Genomic DNA, 25177 nt, shown 5'->3' on the forward strand with positions numbered 1-25177 from the left:
CGGGCTTCAAAAGGTCTCACTTAGCTCAAATGTGGTGCACCCTTAATTGCTTGCAAGGGACCTTTTCTTTGGACTGTAATGACACCGATTATTGAGCACGTCAGAATTAAAAGAAGAAACCAACTGGCCCAAAATCGTGTGTATAACAATATAAGTCTTCGAGAGTCGATTTTACTCTTAAGGTCAAACTAAACCAATAGTAACAAACTAGAAGACTTCAGCTAACCTGCCTCATAAAATAACAATGACAGACATTTATACCAGGCAAGGACAGTCAGAACGGCTTCAATGGCGATACGCCACATCACCTGCACAAGTTTAAACTGGCTTTTTCTAAAAATAGCAATTTCACACTGAGTGAGAACGGGGGGGAAAAAAAAAAGGCTAGACTGAAAGTCAGACTGCAAAATAACGATGAGTGGTCGACCGCAATGATCTGAGGACGCAGGCACGTGTCCAAAACAAGATGAAGATCAGGCAAAAAGGCCATCTGAATGTGAAGAGGAAGTCAAGCTAAAACCAAAATTGTGCCAGTGTAAATCCAAAGATCATGGAGTCATTTCCCATGGGAATTTGTGTCGGAGCATTAGTCGAAAAGCCATTCAAACAGCACGTAGAAAGAGCAGCTAGGGCTACTCACCTTTGGTGGTGACGTTCTTGGAGGTGAGCTCCAGGCTCTCGATGTCCTCGGAGCCTATGTTCTCCAAGGTGATGGTCATCTGCTGGCCCTCGCCATTGAAAAGCTGCACGGACACGGCGCTGGAAAGCTCCTCTTTGGACATGGGCTGATGTGTGTGGGCTGACCTGAGTGTGGATGAAGAGAAGCATTTAGCACCTCCTGGCCTCTTGGTGACGAGGAACTATGTTGAGGTGAGTTGAAGAGTTTCATGTGGTGCTTTGCCATGATCCCGCCGCATCCATAGGCGGGTTATAAAGCCTTTCAAAATTAATTCCCCTTCTCAAATAGTTTCAGTTGTCATAATGAACCTGTTCCGCAATAATGTAGATATGTAGATATTCTTGATAATCTCGCATGTGCTCTTTGCGCACATTCTTTGGAGACCACCTATATTACATTTGTATTGTCTTTGCCGCGCATCCCTGCGACACTGCTCTTGGAAGTCGAAAAAGTACAAAAAGATCTTCCGCATCAAAAGCGCTGCGCTGGAAGGCGCGAGGGTTTTGCCGCGGTTACACTTTCACTGCGATCAGACGCTTGTTTCCTTGCAGTTAATTCAATTCATTCCCCTCTCTCATGTTGCTCGCAGGGGAGGCCTGCGTGCTGCACAGGTAAACACAAGTTTGTTTGTTTGTCAGCCAGAGTGCAAAAGCAAAAAGCTAAATGTGCACATTTCTTATTTGAATTGTACATTTTTAAAATCACGAAATAATGATGACTTTTCTGTCCAGAATCAGGTTTTGGATTGTCATGTGTCCGGCTTTTGTTTTTCAATGGGTGTACATTAAGGTCAAGGTGATGTGCGCAGCACTGGGGGAAAGAGAGAGAGAAAAAAAAAACTTGCCCAACACCACTCAGAAAGCACAGACCTTGAATCTGTTCAAAGTGGCAAAACTAAAAATCGGCGTAGCCTCTTATTTTATTTATCCATAACACGCAAAAACTACTAGCTTCCATGAAACCTTGTGGACCTGCTGCACCTCGTGCCTGCACCAAGGCCAAATGGTAAACAAACAAAAAATAAAATGGAGGGGGGGGGAGGGGCAAAAATTCACCAAAATTAATTAATTAACGACCTTGACAGAGGTAACAGGTATACGTATACGGTGAAGAAGGGATAATAATAAGCCTCGAACCGTGGTAGTGATGTACTGAGCTGGAGACGAGGAAGCGAGGGGATGACCTCAACCAGGCATCCTTCAGTCTTGACCCCGGGCAGACCCTCCAGTAGGCAATCGCTGGTAACGCCAAACACTGAGGTCTGGTACCCTTGGATCAAATGAAGCACAGTCATGAAAAGTTATTTGAGCATTGAGTCAATGTCATTGAGAGCCAGTTTAAGCATGCTGGTAGGACAACTACATGCTACTAGTAGGGAGGAACAGTTATCAATACGATATGCCTCTGTGCATAATCGTAACTAAAACGATTATCCGATACTACGACAGCGAGGCCACTTTATCAGGGATTTATTCACGTTTCAGACGACATCAGATAGGACTCACCGTTCACGCTAATGTTGCCAGAGGTTCGTGGGACGCCCACCAAAGTAACAGGGTAGAGGCCGGACTCTGCCGGGAGTGACAGCCCAGCAGGGAGGGACTCAAATTCGACTCCGGAGGTCAGTAAACCCTAAAAGGAAAAGAGAGGAAGGGTCAACATACTGTATCTCGCAGAAGGGAGAAAAACAAACTACAATGAAGTCATGAACATCTTGTTTTTGTCGCGTTTTTAATTCAGGTTATGTTTCTATTGCTTCAGTTATGATCACGATGTGGTGTGGGGTTTTTTCACCTGTGTTAGCTTGAGTGCTTCTGTTTTGGTTAGCAACAGGGTTGAACTATTGGGTTGTTTCACAATGTTCCCAAATGCCCACCAGTGGTTGAACTCATCACAAGAATTGAAACGGGACTGCCGTATTATCCGGACTATAACCCGCTACTTTTTTCTCCACGCGAACCATGCGGCTTTTAACGTGGCTGTTAAGCTTCAAGCCGTCAGTAGATTTACTCTCATCACATCTGGCCAATGAAGTCACCAAATGACCAATGAAACTGTCCTCCCACGCCCGCCTCTTAAACTCAATATTCGTCACATTTGCCCAATTTCCAGATTCCAGCTTCACCTCGGAAAAGTTGCGTTGCCCGATTTTAAGTTACTGTGTTTTTAATTCACATCTGACCAGACAAACCGAGTTGTGATTAAAACTATGTGTGACACGTCTATGCAGGAGGCAGGTAGGTCTACGAATTTTCACAGGCGGCACTGATACCAATTAGGATTGTTTGGCCTCCACGGCACTGTGCGCTCTACCCGAACGCCATTCAAGCTTACAAGCACGACGGTCGCTGCGAACTCATTACCATAACGGCGGGAAACCAGAGCAGCATGAGTTCCTTTTTTTTTTTTGGGGCGGGGGCCGCTGTGTCTGGCTTTTACACACTCTGTCGGGACTGCACCATCTAAAATTTGTACGCACGCTTTGACACCCCTTGCTTGGCAAAATTAAACATTTATGACTACACCCCACACAGAAAGTTTGATTGAAATAAAAGTCATCACATTTTTGTCAGGAATCAAAATATCAAAACACTCAAGAGTGACTCCATTTCAATCAAGTATTACAAAAATGCAGAAAGCAATTGCATCCAGGAGCCTCTTGGCGCCAAGTGAACAATTTGAAGTGATTCGAGGAGCTTCACTGAGACGAAAGTAGTCCTTGGCTCCCATCGCGTGGCGTCGATAGGCAATTATAAATGTCGTGAATGTTGATTTAGCTGATTTGAATGAAACCACTGTTGAGATCTTCCAAAGTAAAAATGCTTGTGCCAAAGTTTCTGTTGTGATGAATGTTTGCACAAAAAGCTATTTTTCTCCAGATTTTGGGCAAAGCGGCTGAATTTCACAACACTTATCAGTACTACAAAACGGAAAAAGGTAGGAATGCCTTTTTTTCTGGTGAAAGAAGAGAATCTGCGTTTTGATTTGCAAGACTCGATGTAAAAATTCTACAACACCATCGTTCTAAAGACCGACTGAACTTTTCTGCACCACGACAGCATGTGGCAAAGTGCTACTACGAGGGAGACTCGGCACTCAACTGACACAGCGCACGCCGGCTGGAATGCATCCCGTGCCATGTTACAATCAAGCCCCCGCATTTACATTCCCAGCGCACGCCGCGAGAGACAGGCCGCGGTGACGCAAGACTGCATCAATCCGTTCACGGCAGACACTACCTCACGGAGGAAAAGGCCACCGAAGACGAAGAAGCTTTTGAGGCACCTTAATGTAGAACGCCCTTGGTATGAGCGTAGGTAAGGCGCATAGTAGTGGCAAGTATCACAGCTATCCTATCGGGAATCCTTCATTGGCATGCCGGCCTTGAAAAGGTTAATTATGAGAGCCCGGTATTGTATCGCTTGTGCTGCTGTTGATCGACTTCTTTTTAAAAAAATAACAATAATAAAGCATAGTCCTTGGATGAGCAACCACTGCATCATTCAAGTGACACAAATCCGATGTTTTGCTTTTAAGTACTAGTCTATGTGTCATGGCAGCGTGAAGAGGAGGGGGAAAAAAAAACAACAAGTGCCCATCTTCCAAACGCCCAGTGCAAATTGGATATGTGCCACTGCGAGTGTTGCATAAAAGCCCGGATTGGATATTGTGACGGTAATTTCAAAATTGACCTGGACAATTATGCTATTAGGCAAACCAACAGCGAGCCTCTCCACCGCGTGCGTCTGCAACGCCATCTGAAGTTACCCACTGCCTCGCATCTGCGAGGGGCTGATGTCCCCATCTGTTACCTGATCAGTTCACATTGAGAAGTGGGGTGTGGGGGCAGCATACTATTGGGATGCTTGTCACTGTTTGACCTTGCATTTGACATACGAGCCAGCAGATATACCAAAGGCAGTGCATTTGGCAACGCATGTGACATGCAGAGGGCAGAACAGTAAATGGAACAACCAATTAAGTTCCACTTAGAGTCATAGGACATTTTTATGAAAAAAACTGTTGCAAATAGATGCAGGCCTCACTTTTGATAAATATCACACCGCATGCAAGCTGGGTCTCCTCCTGATAGCTACGCACTAAAAACAGTTTAGAGTTTGTTTGTTTGTTTTTCCCAGGCATGCATTTAGTAAGCTTGATGAGTTAAATCACTGCGTGAACAGAAATTGCACAGCTTGGAAGGGGAAGACAAATGTATCTATTGAGCCTGCTATGGTTCGAATTAGGTAGGAGTTTGGGGAGGGAGGGGGCAGTTGACTATACTCCCTTGATCGATAATGGAGAAAATGAAGGATCAATTAATCAATTGCCTTTTTAATAGGAAATTCTATTGAGCCAAATAAGGCGCCCTGCCATAGGGTGGATCTACTTCACAATGATTTTATTTTTATTTTTTAATAGGCCACAGCAAAAATGAGAATGAATGAACAGCATCTCTGTTGGCTGCAGTCAAGTATTAATGGTCCGAATCGACAGCATTTTAATCAGCGAAGCGATAATGCCAATAGTAATAGATTAAAACATGAACATACCGCACACAATAATCTCACTTTAATATCATTTCAAATTTAAACAGAAACGGCTTACAGATGATTTGATGTTTATTTTTCAAATGCACGTGATGTGTGAGGACACTGGCACGTGTCGCCGCTTTTCAAACTGGAAAAATACCAACGACGACGTTTCTATAAGCCATTTTATGAAGATACCCTCAATTTTGAAAAACATATTGTAAGCGACTCTCTTTAATTGGTAACTCACTGCCTCTGGCAATGCGGAACTTTCTGTGCATCACCTTGAGAACATTTCTAAATGCTAATGTATTGAACTTAAAAGTTCCACTAAAGGGGATTAGCATACAACATTTGGAGACTCACCGGTATACTGTTTTCTTAAATAGAGCAAATCTTTCCCACGAAAACTACTTTTAACTTATCAGTGTGAAATTCATAACAGTAGGCACGGCTGTAAGCATGCCTTCCTTTACCGCCTGACAGCGTATTCTTAAGGTGGGTGCCAGAATGTCGCAAAAAATTGCATGAAAACACATTCTGACTATCTACCAGGGCTAGATATTCACAATGTTAGCAGGGTGTGATTAAATGATAAAAGGAGGCGTGATTCGCTATTGCTCAATTTCAACTTTATCCTCCAAAAAAAAAAAAAAAAAGAAAGAAAGAAAAGACAACGAAGCCTCACGTTAGGAGTCATCTACTCTGACAGGATAGGTTGTGTAAACCCATAAAAGTAATGCCACATCTGCGGTGTGATGCTCCCCGATGGCCTCTTACTGTCAAGCAGTGAGGAGTTTGCTCTCACCTCGAGACCATCCAGTATTAAATTGTCCCAAAAATAAACTTTAAAGGGATCTTAATTGGGCTAACCACGATAAACAAGTACGCCTTGATGGGGTTCGGTAGTCGAGAAATTCATGCGTCCGTGGATTGCTTTTTACAATGGGGCGGTTTGATTTGGAGATTATGGCAAAACGTGGGCAGGTTGGAGATGAGGGTGTCGTGAATCACTGACCACGTTCTCCACTCGAAGCTCGTAAGGCATGGGGTTGTAGACCATGAGTTGCACCTCGCAAACATCTCCTTGAACCCATTGGAAGTCTGAAAACAAAGAAAAAAAAAGACCGATGCAATCAATTTCCTTTGTGTAGGATGCCAATGATTGTTCTGTTGTGGGGTCAAACATAGGTACGATGTTTAGAACAATGTCGATGATGTCACTTCATGTTGGAGCGAGAGAGCAAACCGGAATGAAATTGAGCTTCATTTTACTTGGATTTCAATCCATCATGAATGATTTGATGGATAGCGTAAACCGAAACGTTAATATTCCCAGTCAACTGCTTCAAACAGAAACACGTCTGAGTCACTTCGACCCCTAGGGGGGTTAAAAGGATGCCAAAAGGTTTCAGGGAAGCCAATGCATCAGTTCGCTAGCTAGCTAGCTACGCACACACACGCTAGATATATATACTATGCTAACATAATTTCTGGAAAAGTGCAGTGTAACCTGGGCTCTGGCATGCTCTCGTAACCAACCAATTAGTTGCAGCGGGGGAGAAAATATGCAGTCGCCTCAGCTAAAACGTTTCAATTAAACCTTAAGAAGATGGAATGCATGAATGGATGAGTTCGACATTGCGCTTGTTTGATTCCACCTTCTTTTGCAAGGATACCAAAACCATACCGTCGCGTTGCAGTTTCACACCAATCGGATGTGCAGCATGCATCTTGAAGCAAACATCATGTATAGTTTAACATCCAGAAGCCATCATTTGCAGCTGCGTCGCCCAGAATGCTAATGAGATCAGTCAAACCCACGAGTGGGACATGACCGCTCGCTCAGAGGCTGCCACGGTTTAGAAGTGTGCCACTGAGGGAGCGGAATAAATGTTTCCAGAGTGAATTCCCCGTGTGTACATAGCACTGATCACAAGACAGCCGAGATCCTCGTCTGCTCTTAAAAGTCTTTAAAGTCCCGAGCTCCAAAGTAGGGTTAAGACACTACAAAACGCGCAATCAAGGATGATCTGGCCTCGAGTTTGCGGAGATGAATGCGCGGCCACATCCATCCCAACATCCCGGGATGTGATTTGTACTTCTCCAAGCTAAGGCACACGCTTTAGAAGTGAGAGGACACACAATCAAAATCTCATCAGCAGCCGAGAGAGCTCCCAGGAGGTAGCGGGGGATTCATCTCGGGATTGGCCCCCGAGGTCGCGCAGCACTTCAAGCCTTTCACTGGAATAATTCCAGGTAGGAGCGCGGTGGGCATCTCAGTCAAAGACCAAATACGCAGCTCGTACTGCACAAAACCGCCTTGTCATCATCCGGTAACAATTCAAGACAAAAAATAATGTAGGAGTAAATGTTTAGGCCAGATTTTCTATATTTCTTGAAAACAAAGGTGAAAAACACCAAGAATTGTCTTGTAGTTTTCATTATGGAATAATGGACTGAACTCGCTTGCTTCTCGATGATAAAAATTAAAAAATAAAATAGCAGACCTGCAATAAAACAACGTGGACCGCTGTCTATTTGCATTTTGTCTGGCGAAATGTAACCAAGTTCAACAAACCAAGTTGAGTTTAGCAGTCGACTCAAGAGGCAGGAGGTCTTCATGATACGAAGGCCAAATTTGATTTCATAACAAAGGCCACGTTGCGGGGAAATTGCATTGTAGGCTAGTTTAATTAAAGTTGCATGTCATTGATTTTTCGATGATTATTATTTCCCGGCAAATAAATCACAGTCGAGTCAGTTCATATTGCCGCATTTCCTCCGCAAAAATAATGCGCGAGCAGCAAAGGAGGAAAGGACACGGTGACTGCAGGCGCCGTATGTTTGCAGAGGGAGATAACCGCCGTCGGCTAATATCATCTAAGCATAATTAAGGCGGGATTATAAAAGTCGCCAAATGCTCATCTTGTTTGATAAGGCCGTACGAGATAAGCCTCAAGTGGAGCGAGTGCGCCCAGTGAACCGCAGTTCCATCCCGACGCTGACAACCGGAATATTTAATCAATTCCTCCGTGGCTCGCTGTTGCCACGACATGTAAAGCTTTGTGCGGTCAAGTGCACCACCTCGCCCGATCAGCTACCTTCTCGTCAGATCAAGGACATGCGTTGACGCCGTTTGGCCCTGGAATCAATCACCGTGTCGGCTGTCAAGAGCTTTTACCGATCTTCTTGCAGCGCTCCTCTCCTCTGTTGTGCATGACGATGGGCGAGTAGATAAAGGGGCTGGCTGTGGACACGTTGGGACCCAGCAGGCCTTTCACCTTGTGAGGACGCAGACTCACCGGGAGGTTGAGAAGCTTCACTGACCTTTTAGAGAAATAATAAAAAACAAAGAGGGGGAAAAAATACTCACTTTGTTCCTAGGGAGTGCTTATTTACGCAACTTTAATTCAAGGGTGAGTTTGTATTAAAAAAACAAACAAAAAATAATAATAATAAAAGAACCCTATCTGGCCCTATTTCATATCTCCAATTTAATATTTACTTATTTTAAAACACATCTCGCCGAGACAAGAATAGTCTATAAAATTTTGTGCCAGAAGCTGTGACCGAAGTGTGTGGCAATCTTTGCCTCGGAGTTAGTTTTTTTTTTTTCCCCCAGCTGATTATTTAACTCCTGTCAGGAAAAAAAGAAGTGAAAAAGGAGGGACAGCTCTCAAAACAAATTTAGAGTGAAGATATGTAATGCGGGTGTATTACGCGGACGGCTGCGTCGCTGGGTTTGAAAAACACACAACCGTCATAACCGTTCTCACTGGGTCATCAGTCAAGTTTTCGCTTTCCATGTAGTGAATTGATTGTACATGCCCAAAAATGTGTTTAATATGCCATCAACATGAGGGGAAGGAATGAAGGGAGGCTACTTTAAGATCTTACAAGGCGCTTGAAAACTGCAAACTCCACCATTAAGAGAGGCCTTCATTTGCTTTTTGTAACGCAGTCTTCATATGCATATTTTAAATGATATTAAACAATATTATAGTCTAGTCATGGCATAGCCTATTTGTTGTTTTCGTACATACAAAAGTTGTGCTGGTGTCATCTTGGTGCCAAGGAACTATGTAGAAGCTAATTGAGGAGCTTCGTTTAGGCAAACGTAGTGTTTTGACGCCATTTTGTGGCATAAAAGTGCAGTTCTAAACCTTTTTAAGGGGACATCAATAAATTACAAATAAATTTTGGCTGAATCTACAGCCAAAATGGCCCATTTCACAGTACAAAAATAACATTTCAGGATCAACCTAAAATGTAGCCAAATGCTAATTTACAAGGATAATTATCTGAAGGCCACCGTGAGAGATCTTAAATGACGCTAATATTATTGTTATTGTGGCTGTGTTGGGAGGGGTGCTTTGCTGGATTATACTGAGAGATGTGTCAGCTCATGTGATGAAGCTCAATATGTTGCGCAGTTGTTTCTAACGAAGTGTCCAATGAGCGTATTTCACCGGTGTCATTCATCCACTGACAATGCGGACTTACCGGACGATTGGGAGCTTCGTAAAAGGCACCGGTGGGAGCTTCAGGCCATCCGGTAGGGTGATGACCTCCATTCCACCCGGGCACTTGGAGGTGTAATTTTCCAGGCTCTGGGTCACTTCTTTTTTCTCTATAAAACGTACAAACATCACTTACATTTTCTTTTTTAATCCACAGGTTTGGTGTTTGCGCACGATAAGTAAGCCAAACATTAACGGCCTGCGAGGTGAGTCTCCCTCAGCAATACTGCACTGAGTCTTCAAATAAAAATGTTACGCCTTATTGTACCATGAATTGAATAGCTTTAAAAATGGAACATTAGTGCTCACCCGGCCGTAAAAATTGCTTTGGCTCGGCAAGGCTTGGGAGCGGGCGCTGTGCATCGGACACTGGCTTGCGAAGAATTTAAACGGTGCAATGACGTGGCTTAAATCCACTGATGAAAACCTCATTGTGATTCTAAAAACGGCAGGAGCAGAACGCACCTCTCGTGTGACATCATTATTTGAGTCAACTAGCATGTCCGATGAGGGGCTTGCGCGGGATTGACCGGCGTGATTCTGTTCGGTTGACCAACGGTACCGTATCCACTCCAATTTGGCCACTACTCGAGACCTCAACATTTCGCTTTTCAAAGCCTACTCTGCCTTATCATACTAAGGGGTGTCACTCACTCCGCGTTGACCCATAATTAGCCTCTTAACCCATAGTAAGAGCCTCAAGCATCATCTACACTGTGGAGATGTACAGTAGCACTTGATGGAATAAATCATTGGCAGGAAACAAAAAAAAAAAACTGAAAGAAACATGCTTTTCTGTGAAAAGTGACTTTTTAAATGCTTCCACACAAATAGCTGCGTCTCCAGAGTGCCTGCCTACCCATCAAGTGTGAAATTACAAATAAACAAGAGTAAATCTTTTGTGAGATGCCGCCTTCTGAAAATGTGAGTAAACACTTCCAACTTTTTGCTGGCTGAGGAAGTAAAAGTGGGGCTATTTTATAGAACACCGCATCCACATGGGCTTTCTCCACCAGTAACTTGAAAACTCGGCTGGGTGACGATGCCGCATTTTCAAGCGACGGCCAGAGTCAGGCAGTTTGCGTTGGGACAACCAGCACGTGCTGAAAATGTTCATAAAGTTGTCGACGGGGCCTGAGGAAGTTGGCGATCTGCTCCACCGCTGGTTCTCCAATTGGGGTCTCCGGGTTTTTCTGAGCCATAGATTGGGGTCAGCAAAATAAACTATGCTGCAGCATTAAAAAAATAAATGAAAAATTGCATACCTACACGTGAGTACAAATATGCCAATTGGGGGGGAAAAAAAAAATCTGACAACTGCACTTTGGTTGGCAGTGAAGTACAGCCACCATGGAGGAAAACGCAGTACAACCCATGCTGTCTTTATGGATGTTTTCTTTAATTTCCTTCCGCTCAGAGCTAGCCATAGCTGCTAGCCAAGTTCCAACGCCCCTGACCCCAGTCGCCCTGGTGGGAGCACCCCCTTGATAGGATGAAACAGACATGCTATGAAGACGCATAACGCCCACAACTTCTGACTGAATTTGGACTTTCAGACCAAGTTAATCTCATCAGATCTGTACACTAGTTTGTTTGATTTTTTTTTTAAACTGCACATAATATACTGCTTTGTATCTAGTCAATCTTTGTCAGACCGGCTATTAAAATGCACCGCAGGCCGTTCAATCACAAGTGGACAAGTACGTCGGCTCGCACCTGGAATTAGAATGCACCTCCAAGTGCTTCTCGAGTGATAACTACTGACTGGATCTCAATCTCCCGTTCTATATGCAAAATAAGTGCCCATCCCCCCCCCCCCACCCCCCACGTCCACCACCCTCCGAATTAGCTAGGATCACGTGGCAACACGAGGGAGGGAATCCAATGAAGCCTCAACATTTATGTCCATGCGATTGACTTAAAAACAAAGCATTGAGATGCAAGAACTTGGTTTGCTGAGTAGAAATCGATACAACAATGTGTTTTGGGCTTATTTTGCATTCCACGCGCACCACAAAAGAGATTAATTATCAGCATTGAATACGAGGTGCAAATTCACCAAAAAGAACAAACAAACAACAAAAAAAAAAGGCCACGATGTACAGAAAAAACGCAAACGATGACACATTTTGTCGCCAATGCAAGCCGTCCGTACACATGCAACGGTCCGTGTCACGACTCGGCCAGTAGATGGCGAGTGGAGAAAGGGAGGCTCGAGCCGTTTCATGCAGTTAGATGAATCACTTCCCCATGATGTTCCTTTTATATTTTTTTGTACTTTCCAAGACTTGAAATTTAGCCAAGCCTTCTCCATTTCTCCAGTGCCGCAGATAGGCTAACCCTCATTAAACTTGCCGCTTCACATCATAAAGATCTAAAACATGACCGGCGGAGGCATCAGGTGTCATCAAAGACGATTGGAAAAGCTTGTGGGGGGGGGGGGGGGGGGAAAGTTAATTATCGATAGTTTGTTGAATATTTATGTGAATCAACAGGCAGGCAAAACTGAAACGGGTAACAACGTTGTACAAGAAAGTTGAATTGATGGCATTCTGTTGCATCATGAATACAGAGTCCAGGGGTGCTGCAATCCTTCTCTCTTGAATTAGCAGTATGAAGAAACACGCAAAAGCTCCTTGTGCTCAAACATACCGTTCCGTTTGCTAAGCTCATTTCACCTTGTTCATAACTTAACTCTCCCTCCCGTATCCTCGTGTCCATTCACATGCTCCACAGCCAAGCAAGGATTACAGTGGCCTCTATTGTGTGGCCAGAAGATTGTCTAGCTCACGCTGTTTCGGTAAAAGCTCAAACTGGCGGCGCAGGATTTCTGGTCAGAACACAATGTTGCACTCGGTCCAAAAAGGAGGCGGCTTTGTTGTGCACTGCACACTAATGAGCACAGAGCTGCTATCACAAAAGGCCAGGGTGGCTGTTTGTAAATGTTTTTTTTTTTTTTTTAAGCTAGGGTACAAGAAGCACCTCACAACATGTAATCAAGGAGCAACACGGCATCTCTCTTTCTCTCTCTCTCTCTGTGTGGTTCACAGACCTTGATCGGACAGGAAGTCCAGCATGGTCTGCAGCAGGAAGGACAGGTGGCGTACGGAGAGGCCGGGGTTACCCATGCGGCGGGAGGCGTACACCAGCTCGTGCAGGAGACGCATTTGAACGGCAGCCCAGCCTCGGTGCGTGCCTGCATGAGAGATGACAAGCAGAAAAGTCAGCATGGCGACGAGGCTCGCTGGTGACATCTAACGTTCGGGCGTGATCATTGAGTCCCGTTATATGCACAAACGATGTCGGACAACAACAAAAATTATACGGACGTGTTTTGTTGAAGTAGAGTTTCCATTCAATACCCTGTAAAGTGAATTCAAAGATTTGTTTCTAAATTTACACGGTTTGATGATTTTGCTGTAAATGTGTGAAAACTGTGACCTCTATAGTACTCGCAATTGTGGAGGTACGGCAAACTGTTTTTCAACATTTTCGTTGTATTGATTTTTTTTTTTGTGGGGGTGGGTGGGTAGCTAAAATGGGGCCCAGTGACACACTTGGACCCCAGCATGAGTCACCCCACCCTCACTGTATAAGAACTTGAGGGCCTTCAGTCACATCAGCTGTTATCCGATGCAACTGCGACATGCGGTTTAGCCGCCTAACCGATGCCTGGTGGGGAAGAAAGAAAAAACACCGCGTGCCAACAGCGGCTTTGCGCTGGCAACGTCACTTCAGAGTGCCTCGTTGTTGCAACATCGAAAAGCTTGCGACGAGCCTGTGGAATATATTGCGCCCCGCAGAAGCTTAGAGCGGACATATTTTCATGGCTCAAAGTTATGCCTAAGCATATGAAAGATGAAGTTGTTTTTGTTTCCAGGTCACAGTCGACAGTTGAGCGGGGTGTGGATTTAGCGCTTTCAGCAAGCACGCCCACGGCGATTGAGAGCCGAGAAAATGGTTTGATTTTTCACAATGTTAAAGCCTCATTTCTACTTTGTCGCCATTCAAATATGGCGGGGTCGTTAAGAACACTCTGCTCTCTGGGGGTGTCAAATGAGTTGACACGGTCTTTAGAGTGTACAGATTCAGGAGAATTGGTTATAGACCTTACTCATACAGGATATCAAATCAATTTTCCCCATTGAGATGAATTGAAAGGAATCTCTTCTGGCCTTTAAAATTTTTTTTAAAAAAACATCCACACAAAGTTGTGTTTTTAATCAAGAAAAAATAAAAATCTAATGAATATTAAGAACTCAACTACATTTTATGAGTATTATCTTGTTCTGGAGTGGTGACGGAAGGGTTCCCAAATGCAATGTTATTTTCTCGTGTGACATCCGGGTAAAAGAGTGTCATTTGCCGGGCTCGTTCATGACTCCAAAGTGCTCTTTCAGCGTGGTACCAAGCAGAGTCAATGACACCCTAAAAGCATACTAGCCTGAAACTAACCGTTATATAAGACCCTCAGCACCCCCGACGAGATTGCCTGCTTCACTCCCAGCTGCCCGCTGTTGACTCACCGAGTGGGGAAAAAGAAAGAGGAGCCAGAGGAAAAGGATGTGGCGGGAAGGGAGGCTGACAGAGGAGAGGCGAGCGAATATTTGAAAAACAATCTCACTGAAACACGACTCGCAATATTGTCGAATCACATCTGAGATGCTTTTTACAGTAGTTGGCAGCGTTTTTGTTTTTTTTACCCCGCACTGAAGTTTATTCCTTCTGGCTTCTGCTGCCTCATGAACAAGCACTAAACGCAATTATTTTGCAAGCTATGTTCTCCATTGTGAATCTGCGTACATGAAGCGGCCTAAAAATAAATTAGCCGACTTCCATCTGGCTGCCGACACCGCCCATCCCAAAATGTCCATAAGTGCTCCTTTAATACTGGGGAATATATATTTAGTGTGCCATTAAAGGGAATAATAATGCAAAAAAAAGTGAATTGTCGGATAAAATTGGGGAGGGGGTCGTCGTGAGAAGGGTGAGCGCTCACTGGGGATTTTAGCACGGTCTTGAGCTACTTATAAAGATATTAGTGCCACATCGCCGTCAAGCGCATCCGCCTCATTAGAATGCAACACCAAGCGTGCTGCTTGACAAACTTACATCTCACCCCCACTGCCTCAAGGCAGACAACACTCCCCCCCACCCCCAAGTGCAAAGTCACACTTGGCCCCGGCATCAGGAACAATGCTAATGTGTACCCGATCCAAGCTATACGCCTTCATATGGACCCATTTGTCTGCATTATGTTGTTAAAATGACTGCATTGTTTGACGAGATGCATGAAGGGCCTCTTTCATTGCACTTTGATTTTGATCTACAGGAGAATTTGATGGGTTCTTACCTGGCCCACGCCCACCATTTATCATTTTAATCTGTACGCGTGCATGTATTAAACTGCAAATTGATTCACGACAGATAAGGGAGACAGCGGAGTCCCAGAAGCAGGCGACCCGCTGAAACTGCTGAAGTTGAAGGTCGCAATAGTGGCTCATTAAAAAGAGACATTGTGCGACCAATCTTTAGCTAATTTACCCACTTCTGCTCACAACAACTTCAGCGTCAACCAGCAGCACAAAAATGATTGTGCTCCACTTCCGATGTTCCATTGTATTTATAAAGCTTTACTACAGTCACATCGCTTATTTGTGTGATTTTTATTGGAGCAGTAAAACCTAGGTGGCCATATTAACTGACTCATTCAACCTGCAGCTTGATGCTATTCACCGCATTAAAAAAAAAAAAAAAGGGCAAACAAGGCGAGCCGCTGTACGAGACCAATCCTCTTGCTGCGTCTCTTAAATAGCGATCATGGGAGATAACGCGGATGTCCCTGAGCCCTTGTGTTTCGATCTTTTATGCTGCGAGCGCTCAAAAGGCTGTGGAGTGGCTGCAAAGTGCCGAGGGGTTGAGAGTCTGCGGATCGGAGAGGGAGGCCCAACAAAAGCGGCCAGTCTTCCCCCCCCCCCCCTCCCCCCAAAGTGCTTGCTTGAATGCAGAAAAGCCTGAAGAGGCACTCCTGGAAAGACCAAAGGCCAAACCTGAGTATGTGATGCATGATGATCTTTGTCTGCTGAAGCTGTACGTTCTGCTACCAGTCGCAGTTCCAAAATGTGTCTGTATTAAATCGCTAAATGATCAAACTTAAAGAGGGTCTTGATATGGAAAATTGACTTTTGAATTGATTGTACACAAAGAGATGGGTCTCCGGTGTGCCTACCCGCCAACCATGTCAAAATTACAACATTGTCCAAACCTAGGACGCTACATAAGAAAAAAAAACAAACTTTCCTCTGGCTTTTATGCTTATGGTCCAAGTCCTTTATATAATTAAATCCAATCGACACTGTTATCTGGCTGACTATCTTGTCAGACCGTTAAAAAGCAGCCAATCTTCTCCACGTCTGACTCACTGGTAGCAACATCGCAAACACTCTATACAGTAGGGATAATGATGGACTTGCAATAACAAGCTAGCAAACTCTTGAAATAATCCCTTCAAACAGCACTTCTGTTTAATTTTCTTCCCCTCATACCATGTGTTCAACACTACCTTTACTGAAGTCCTTGGGGTCCAGGGAAAGGCTGTATCCGGGCAGCGTCTCCAGCAACAGCTTGTAGCAGGCTCTCCAGCCAGGTTCCGGGATAGTGGGGGCGACGCACTGCATGGCGGCAACACGCTTGAAAAACGCTGACTTGCGGCGAAATCCAATCAGTTCGTATAGCTCGGACAGGATACTGTAGCGCTGGATCTTCTCCTCCTCGGATAGCTGAGCGAGGGTCACAAGGAAGAGTGAAGATTAGCCTGGGCTGTTTTAGGGTGATCAATGTAGATTTGTAAATGTTGTTATTCGTGAATAAGGTTGCCACTTCTGCGATATTCTGTCAAGTGGCAAAGATACAGTCAGAAATTGATTTATTTCACAATCGTGTCTAAATGCTGATATGACGGTGGTATGGCTTTGGGGGACAACAAGAGCAGCAACTGTTGCTGTTGGCCGTGTCAGAAAAAACATCAAACTAGTTGTTTCCTCAATAAAATTTCTGCAGTGGAAGGCAAAATGTGGTTGTGCGTAGGCAGACATTTTACCCGGACACAGTAACTTGTGTGCTCCTAGCGCCGACTCACCTTTCTAATCACAAATCCAACAGCACCCATGTTAGATTTGTGATTGACAGTCAACATGGTGGAGGATAGACAAGAAATCACCCAGTCAAATAAGAGTCTCACTAAGATGGCGTACCTGTCCCAGGTTGATGTAAACGGCATTCTGCAGAAACTCTGAAGCCTCTCTGGCCCTCTTCTGAATGGCCAGCACCCGCACCGCCTTCACGCAGGCCTCGAGCTCAATCACGCCCGCATTCTTATACTAACGAGGGAGATAAAAAGGATAGAAGGTTAAGACAAAGCTAATTTTGACATCTGCTTCCAAGTGTTGATAACACAAACTCCCTTCTCGGGACTCTGTGGTGCACAGGTGGCATGCCAAACATGTTACTCTAATTCCAAGTTTTGTTTTTATTTTGGTCTCCCCGCTTTTTGTGTGCATCCTGTCATTTCCGCAGAGACTAGAAATGTGATTTATCTTTCCATCCATTAATTTTCCTCCACTTCCAAACTCATTGTCTTCTTATTAAAATTCAATTAATAACTGAATAGCTGTGTAATTTCATTGTGAAAGAACTAGCTACGGGGGGTTGCTGGTGAAAAAAAAAAAGGGGGGGGCAGCCAATTATATTAATGAAGATAAATCTCTGGGTCCTCAACAGGTAATGAGCTCTTAGTAAGCTCTGAGGGATATACATGAGTTGCAGTCCCACTCTGATGTATATTGTGTTTCAATACATGTTGGAAGTGCGGCAACCGCTGACTCATAAAGTTTGATCTCCAGAGACTAAATCGTGTGCGTGCCCCCCACCCACTCCCCCAATGTCCAAGTGAGTAATAAACAGCAGCTGTCAGCAACAACAATTCACATATTGCCCCAACCTCAGTCCTAGCCATCTAATACTGCCCCCTGGTGCTTGGGATGCATATTACTAGTCAGACGACCTTCATTTATGGTGTGCTACTATGAAGTCATGATTTAGTCATCAAAAAAGAAAATCCTGACAAATAAATACTGACAAACAGGGATAACCATGATTCCACAAACTCCTTGTGTGAATTTCACATGTGACATTTTTTGAAATACCTTTCCATAGTTGGAGATTGCCTCCTTGTACTTCTCAATAATATCCTCCGGGCTCAGGCAGTTCTTTGCCCGTCCGATCTCGGCGCTGGTATCGGCACTGATGCCATTGGCCGTGAGGGCGCCTGCACTCGGAGAAAATAGGAAGATGCGCCGATTAGTTTGGGACGGAGGGAGGCACGGCACGGTCTGCTGCCAGACTGATGAAATTGGGAGGAAGGAAGCCAGCAGAAGGGACTTGACTCCGCTGCTCCATGTATGAATAATCCACAAATGCAAACAAAACACTCAGGCCAGCTGTGCAGAGTGTGTGTGGCGTATCTAATTTGTCATCAAGAAGCTTGCTTTCCGGAGTGGGTTCAACTCACTCTTTATAAGATTGAATCCAAATGGAAGATTTTGCTTTTTTTTTTTAAAGATAGATAGATTGAGAACCATCAAGAGGATCAAAGTTGTAGGTTGTGTTTTGTAGCTGGTAAAACTGAATAAAAAGGAAAGCCCAGTTCCAGCTTCAGCGAAAGTGACTAGCAAGCGGATGTACTTAATTCCACTGAAATTGTGCTGTGCTGTGTTGTGTTGTGTTGGGCTGGGCTGCCATCTGCTGGTGCCACTTAAACATATGGAAATAATTGCTTGTATGCAAATAGTTTGGTCTCTGGAGTGACTGCCCAAGAATCAACTGCGAAACTCAACAAACAACTAAATGTTTTGTGAGCTCCTTTTGCCCAAAAAGGTGTCTTTCAGGACTCTTAACTCTGATGTAACTGATAACTATTTTCCATAATATCATCCACACACAATTTCTCCGCCCATGACCTGGGAGTCTTAACCCTGGGCTGGGTTAAGATCCGACTCTTTCAAGCGACAGACAAACTACAGAGAACCACTATCAAGTCAATGCCAAAAGCTAAGCAGAGCCGTCCGTCATGTTGGATGCGCGGATAAGTGGGGAGTACTGTACTTGTTCTCGAAGTGGGTATGATATTTGTGTTTGCTGCATGCGCCATATTCAATCGACAAGTGCAATTTGGCGGCTTGTTGATGAAGGAGCGTATTTGGCGGTTGTATTTCCTTGGGGTATTGTCACCCAAGCAGGCCGTAGATATCTATAATATGTTTAAGTTAGTCGGGAACTGCTTTAAATGGGACGTTAAACCAATGTCTCCGTTAAGTATCCTGTCTTTAAGTGTTCACAAATTCACAAGAAAAAGAAATACATTTTAAGAATGGCGCGAGAAAATTAAAAACGGTGAACAAATGTGGGGACAGCAAGGACAATAATCAGACTAATGAATCATACTGAAAATAAATGTAAGGAATTCGGGTATTCAAGATTTGGGAGGAAGGTTGGAACACATGCAGCCAGGCAGAAGGGGTGCGGCTCAAAGAGACTACGTTTGGTTAGAAGCCATACCTGGGTCAATGAGAACCTCCTGAGCCCCTACAGAGAGAGAGAATCCAGGTTGACACAAAGAGTAATGTTAGCAGTGTTAGTCTCGACACTCCACTCAATGGGTTGTTGGTGCTGCTCTGTTAAGAACTATATTTTTAACCTTTTCCCCAACACCCGTGGCTAGTTACATATTCTCACAAAAATGTACATACTCTGAAAAGTACTCAGGTGTGGAACAAGTGGTTTTCAAAGCCTAAGGCAGAGGACACCTTTAGGTATGTTAAAAAAAAGGGGGTAAGGGGGGTGGGGGGGGGGCGTAGTCCTGCTGTAAAATTTTGTTACACCCCAAAGGCTTAATTCGGGAAGACATGCTGCACTCATATTTAATCAGTCAATTATGTGGCAGGGAGCGCATGTTGGGATGCATACAGGATCTAAAAGCATTTGACGGGATGCAAGAGAGGGCGGAAAATATATATATATATATTGATCATTGAAGTGACTGTGGTGCTGGCAGGGCTCATCTTGGCAGTGCCAGAAAGGCCGCTTGCCAAAAATCTGATCTGCTGTGATTGGGGTCGATAAAAGCAGACCTCTCCGACTGAGCCCTAATTATCAAAAGTGAATGAGGAACACTGGGCCCTTTATGATGAGCTCCCTGAAGAGTGCAGCATGCGAGTCGACTTCACAAAGGCCAATTTCAAAGTGAGACGGGGTTGATGTTAACTGGAACGCCATGTTAAATTGCATGTTAATAGACGACAAGCAACAGATAGATACCATTTGTATCGAGTTTGAAGGGAAGAAAACAAAAACAAAAACAAAACATACAGTTTAACCATATTTCGAATGCTATTTTCTTTGTCACGTCTGCCGTTATAGAATCCTGTCCAAATCAGAAAGCAGTTGATCCTCTCACCTGGTCTGTGGCGTTTCCCTGCATCAGCTGGCTGCGATATATTTGCCTTGTGCCTGAGCGTCCTCCCCGCCGTGCCTCCGGGATAGTGGAATATGACAGATGCGGAACACAGGCCCTCCAACGCAGCTGGACAACAATAAAAATAAATAAATAAATAAACCTATTAAAAAGAGACACATTGTGGAAAATTGGATTTTGAATCTGTTGTATACAAATAAGTGGGTCTCGGGAGTGCCTGCCCAGCTGTCAAGCGTGCAATTACACAACCAAGTACCGGGTACATCTTTTGTGAAGTGCCCATTTAAAAATAATAATAATAATAAATAATAATCACCTTTTGTCTGTTTTTGGTGAGACCGCTACTTATGACAACTGCCGTTTATTTGCTGCCACCTCGGCAAGGAATTTGTTACTTAAAGCAGAGGATCTGCATCATGCAGTCCAGTAGCTGCTGCCCACAATGGTGCGGTGCAAGTTAGCTTAGCGCTCGCGTTCGCGAGCAGCCGAGAAGGCAGGGATTCGGGGAGGAGGTGTGACGTGTACGCAACGCTTTTCTTTCTTTTTTTCTTTCTTTTTTTTAAACCTTATGTATTACACTCCATATATGTTATTTTGAATTTTTAAAGCTGTGTGAATAATCTTTAAGAGTTAAACATGCATGCAACCGTGAATTCTCACGTTCACAATTGTCTAACAGATGACGAATATACAGTCTTTTCCAAATTGGATAAATTATCGTTGTGAGGCAAATTAACCTCAGCGTAACCGTGAATTCTCATGTCTACCATTACAGTATTTCATACTGTATATGAATTGGATATTGGCTGACAAGCGCACCAAGGAGTTGCGTCCTGACACTTACCCCCCAACCAGAGGAAGTCATTAACGCCCCGAAGCAGCTCCACGGCCATGTGGTAGTGAACGAGGGCGTCTTGCAGCATGCCGGCTTGGAGACACAGGTCGCCGACGTGTTTCCTCATTCGTCCCTGGCAGCGCTTCTTGTAATGCCTGAAGAGCAACGGAGGGGAGCTGGTGAGCGTGTTTTGAACAGGCGTCACTGAGACAGCAACCAACGTTTCTGCTACTGCAGAGATGGATTTTCAGATGGCTATCACGAGAGGAGATGTACTGAGGGGAGTGACACCACAGGCAAAGCAGAGCACAGAAACAAGGAGCTTCAAGTAGTTCTTTGCATGTATAGGCAATCATAAAGCACTGGTGGGGGTGTGTGGGTGGTCAATTAGGCATAGATTGAAATGTCTTATTTAGTTCAGTACATATGCGCTCCATCCGGTCGAACCAAATCCGTCTGTGTGACTTCATACGAGGGGAGGGGAAAAGCTTGGGAATCTTGAGGTTTGGGATCATCACCGGATACACTGAGGAAGGCTAATTGCTCACCTTTTCGCACCCAACAATAAACTCACAGGACAGTATGAAAGAAAAAAAAAGGCAGAGCAAAATAAAGCCAGATGAACAAGCAAAAATGAAGATGGTAGGACAAATAAAACCTTTGAACATTCTCAACAAGGGTGTCCAAACCTTTTCTTCCAAGGGGCGTGCACAACTTTGACATGCTTTACCTTGAAATGATTCAACACATTCAAATCAATCAATGTGGGTCATATGTACTATGCCCTGTATATTTGCTGTTGGGCATTTGTGAATTCTTATTTTTCTGTTTATTTGATGAGAATGCCTATTTGCTCTTTTTGTGCTCAGGGCACAAGCAATAAAAGACTTACTTTGGCACCATTTTGTGAAAATCTTGGTGATGGTGAATGCACCTCGTGTACAGTCAAAGTGAAAGTAAAAGTTAGTTACAGCCCACGTAGGTTCTTGTTCCAATTTGTTTGGACAGTAACCCATAACATTTATTATCGTGTGCAAATGCCGAAAGGACAACTAAGGACTCTCCATGCGAGTGTTTTGTTTCCCCGTGTGTGTGATGTGCTAGCAAATTCTGTTGATGAGCCTCATGAGAACGTGGTTTGTGTTGAATAATTTCACGACTGAATACAGACTTGAAGTGATCATGTGTTTTCGCTCGTGTTCATTTTAGTATATGTGGTTAACTGCTCCAAAAAAATGGACAGCAAATGGGCCCCAGAGCTTTAGTTTGGACACCCCCATTAAAATTGCACTCACCTGCTGTCAGTGTCCAAACCCACAAAGTCCTTCTTCTCAAAGGGCACACAGAGCAGAGGGATCTTATCACCCGACTTGTCGGTGGCACGGTCCAGCCGTTTGGACTCCAGGACGATAAAGATGGACTCCACAAAGTCCTCCACCTTCTTCTCCACGTCGGAGCAGTCTTCAAAGCCGGAGTAGAAGGCCACGTCCGTCCTCTGTTGCTCGGCGATATCCCCCTGGAGCCCGAAGACCAACAACCTGGAGTCGTACAGCGTGGAGCCGTACACTTCCTTCTGGGTGTGGAAGTGCTCTGCCGTCAGAGGCCATTCCTTGGAGTCGCTGCAGGTGGTGATAGCCACCAGTCCCACCACCTTGCGGTGCGTCTGGAAGTCGCCCCACTCGTTGTTTTCAGACAAGTAGTGGTGGCGGTAGCGGATGTAGAGGAGGCGCTGGGAGTCCCGGATGCTGACTTGGCTGACGCTGGCGATGCGCTTATAGATCTTGAAGAACTGTTCCTCGGGAACATTGCCAACCGGTTGGACAACCACTAAAACTGACTGATGGTCTTCGGCACATTGCATGTAGTCGGGGACACTCATTTTCCCATGTGGGTTTCCTTGAGGCATAAGTACAGAAGAGTATGAGGACCACGCTGAGAAGGAGAGGGGGGAAAAAAAACTGAAAACATGACTTTGCTGCGATATTTTTCTGAAAGACTCACTAATCTTTCAATTCGGCCTTGCTGTTACAGAAAGGGAAGTTAATATTATTACATTGTAAGATTACCAAATTGTTTTCACCAAAATCGTTTGGTTCTCGACTGGTGTCAAATGCAGGTGTGGAAAGTTTAAAAAAAAAAAACAACATTTTTTAAAACTTGCCACAGTTTGACTTGAGCCACAGGTTTCTGCTACTGCCGAGACGGATTTTCAGATGGCTATCACGAGACGAGATGTACTGAGGGGAGTGACACCACAGGCAAAGGAGAGCACTGAAACAAGGAGCTTCAAGTAGTTCTTTGCAGCCATGTATAGGCAATCATAAAGCACTGGTGGGGGTGTGTGGGGGTCAATTAGGCGTAGATTGAAATTTCTTATTTAGTTCAGTACATATAAGGTATTGTCTTAAAATGAATATATGATTATTGTCCGCGAAAATACACAACTATTTCCTTGAAAAAAATGTATGACCACAAATAACGACGTTTATAAGTTGTATCATATACATTGAAATGATATTCAGCACTTTTCCTTTCGAAAAAGAAAAAAAAAGTCCCCAATAACAAATGATTATATTTTTAATGACTTCTCAAAAATGCATGCTGTCAAAAAGTGATAAATTTTATGAGTTTACAATTAGATATTTAAGGTATACACGACTATTGGTTACAAGCGGGAACAATGTTCAACATATCCATTGAGAGCTCTCTCGTAGCTTAGCCAAATAGCCAGTGCACGATAGTTACATTGTCACACCCGCAGTGTTGATACAACGAACTGAAAACCATTGCACGCATTCTCGTACTCATATTTTCGACTTCCACCCGACTGACTTGACCACATTTATTCGTGCGTCTCGTTACCTTCACAGCAAGCTGTCAAACGTTGCAGCTTCCTTCTTCGGCTCACGGGTTGGCGACGCAAGAACAACAATATACTTTGTTGCTTTCAAAATAACACTGAAACAAAAAAAAATGCCGAGTCGACCTAGTGTACAGCTAAAATTTTTTTGATAAATGCTCGTAACAGCTCGAAAAAAAACCCTTACAACATAAACCATAGCAGCAGTGAATGTTAAATAGAATGTGCTGAAAGCGACCCAAACGAATGTAATAGCCTCGCTTTTATTTTGAATACCCGAACCTTGATTTCCTGTTGCAGCGAGAACGATGACCCGTCTACTCGCAACGTCGGAACTCTTAGTTCCACCCCCCCCCCCATTTTAATTGAAATAGAAACAGTCCTTATTCATAAAACATGAAAAATATTCAAAACTGATATTAAATACATTTTAAATTAACTAAATAATATGTCTAATTAGAAGATGAAATACTGTATTCATATACCCTCAAGGGTCGCTTTGTTTTCATCCTTGTGCTATGAATATATTGTTTTAGCATACAGTATTATTAAAATGTTAAATATTATTTCCCTTTTCCTATTTTGCTGTACCGTCTCACATCTAATGTCTTTAAATTCCAGTTTGGGTGAATCATGTTGCTCTCTCAGCAATCAAGTGCTGAAACTCCTCTCTAAGCACCTTCAGTCTTAGGCAAAAAAGACAAATATAACTATAAAATTATCCAAAGTATCTATATCAGAAAAACAAAAATAAAGCGCAATAATTTAGCTCTACATTAAACCTCTGTTTCAGAAAACCACCATAAGTACACTGTATATATCGGTAATAATTTTAAAATGTATTTCTTTGGCTTTCAGTGATGAAAATTCACTTTGTTCTCATTCTAACAATATATTTTTAAAATTATATTACATATACAAATTCTTCCTTTTAAATGTTGAATCATCTTTTATTGGAGAGCATTGATAAACACATAAATTGACAGGACTGATGTTGTGCTTCAAGGGTTATTTTTTGAGTCAATGTTTAATCCAATCCAAACAGCAGAGCAACAAAGTGGCATTCTAACCGTATTAAAAAAAAAATATCAGTATATCTGTAATATAAAAATTTCAGAAATACATGTTTCTGATGACACTGAGGTAAAGAAACGCCAAAAGAAAATTTGATGTTTGTGATGTCATATTAAAGACGAAAGGATCAAAGACATTGAAGT

At 43.7% G+C, this 25177-nt stretch overlaps 1 protein-coding gene across 3 annotated transcripts in view; it reads right to left on the reverse strand.

The window, feature by feature from the left end:
* The window catches only part of trappc9 (trafficking protein particle complex subunit 9), a 95406-nt gene that overhangs the window by 61992 nt on the left and 8237 nt on the right, over nt 1-25177 (reverse strand). Inside the window, exons 1-15 of one of the 3 annotated variants that reach the window (XM_086136497.1) lie at nt 23963-24091; nt 22396-22996; nt 21110-21255; nt 20248-20373; nt 19350-19376; nt 17939-18060; nt 16988-17113; nt 16297-16513; nt 12787-12930; nt 9718-9844; nt 8396-8541; nt 6230-6315; nt 2185-2311; nt 1816-1948; nt 641-804 (exon numbers count right to left, since the gene is read on the reverse strand). In XM_086136497.1, the coding sequence (XP_085992623.1) occupies nt 641-804; nt 1816-1948; nt 2185-2311; nt 6230-6315; nt 8396-8541; nt 9718-9844; nt 12787-12930; nt 16297-16513; nt 16988-17113; nt 17939-18060; nt 19350-19376; nt 20248-20373; nt 21110-21255; nt 22396-22979 (2275 nt within the window). In that variant the 5' untranslated portion in view covers nt 22980-22996; nt 23963-24091. Of the gene's footprint in view, nt 1-640; nt 805-1815; nt 1949-2184; nt 2312-6229; nt 6316-8395; nt 8542-9717; nt 9845-12786; nt 12931-16296; nt 16514-16987; nt 17114-17938; nt 18061-19349; nt 19377-20247; nt 20374-21109; nt 21256-22395; nt 22997-23962; nt 24092-25177 lie in introns of those variants that run through there. The other 2 variants (XM_086136495.1, XM_086136496.1) reach the window with 2 other exon arrangements.

The sequence above is a fragment of the Hippocampus guttulatus genome, chromosome 18 (assembly GCF_054856545.1).
Source record: "Hippocampus guttulatus isolate MCC_2025c chromosome 18, RoL_Hgut_1.0, whole genome shotgun sequence".
Lineage (NCBI taxonomy): Eukaryota > Metazoa > Chordata > Actinopteri > Syngnathiformes > Syngnathidae > Hippocampus > Hippocampus guttulatus.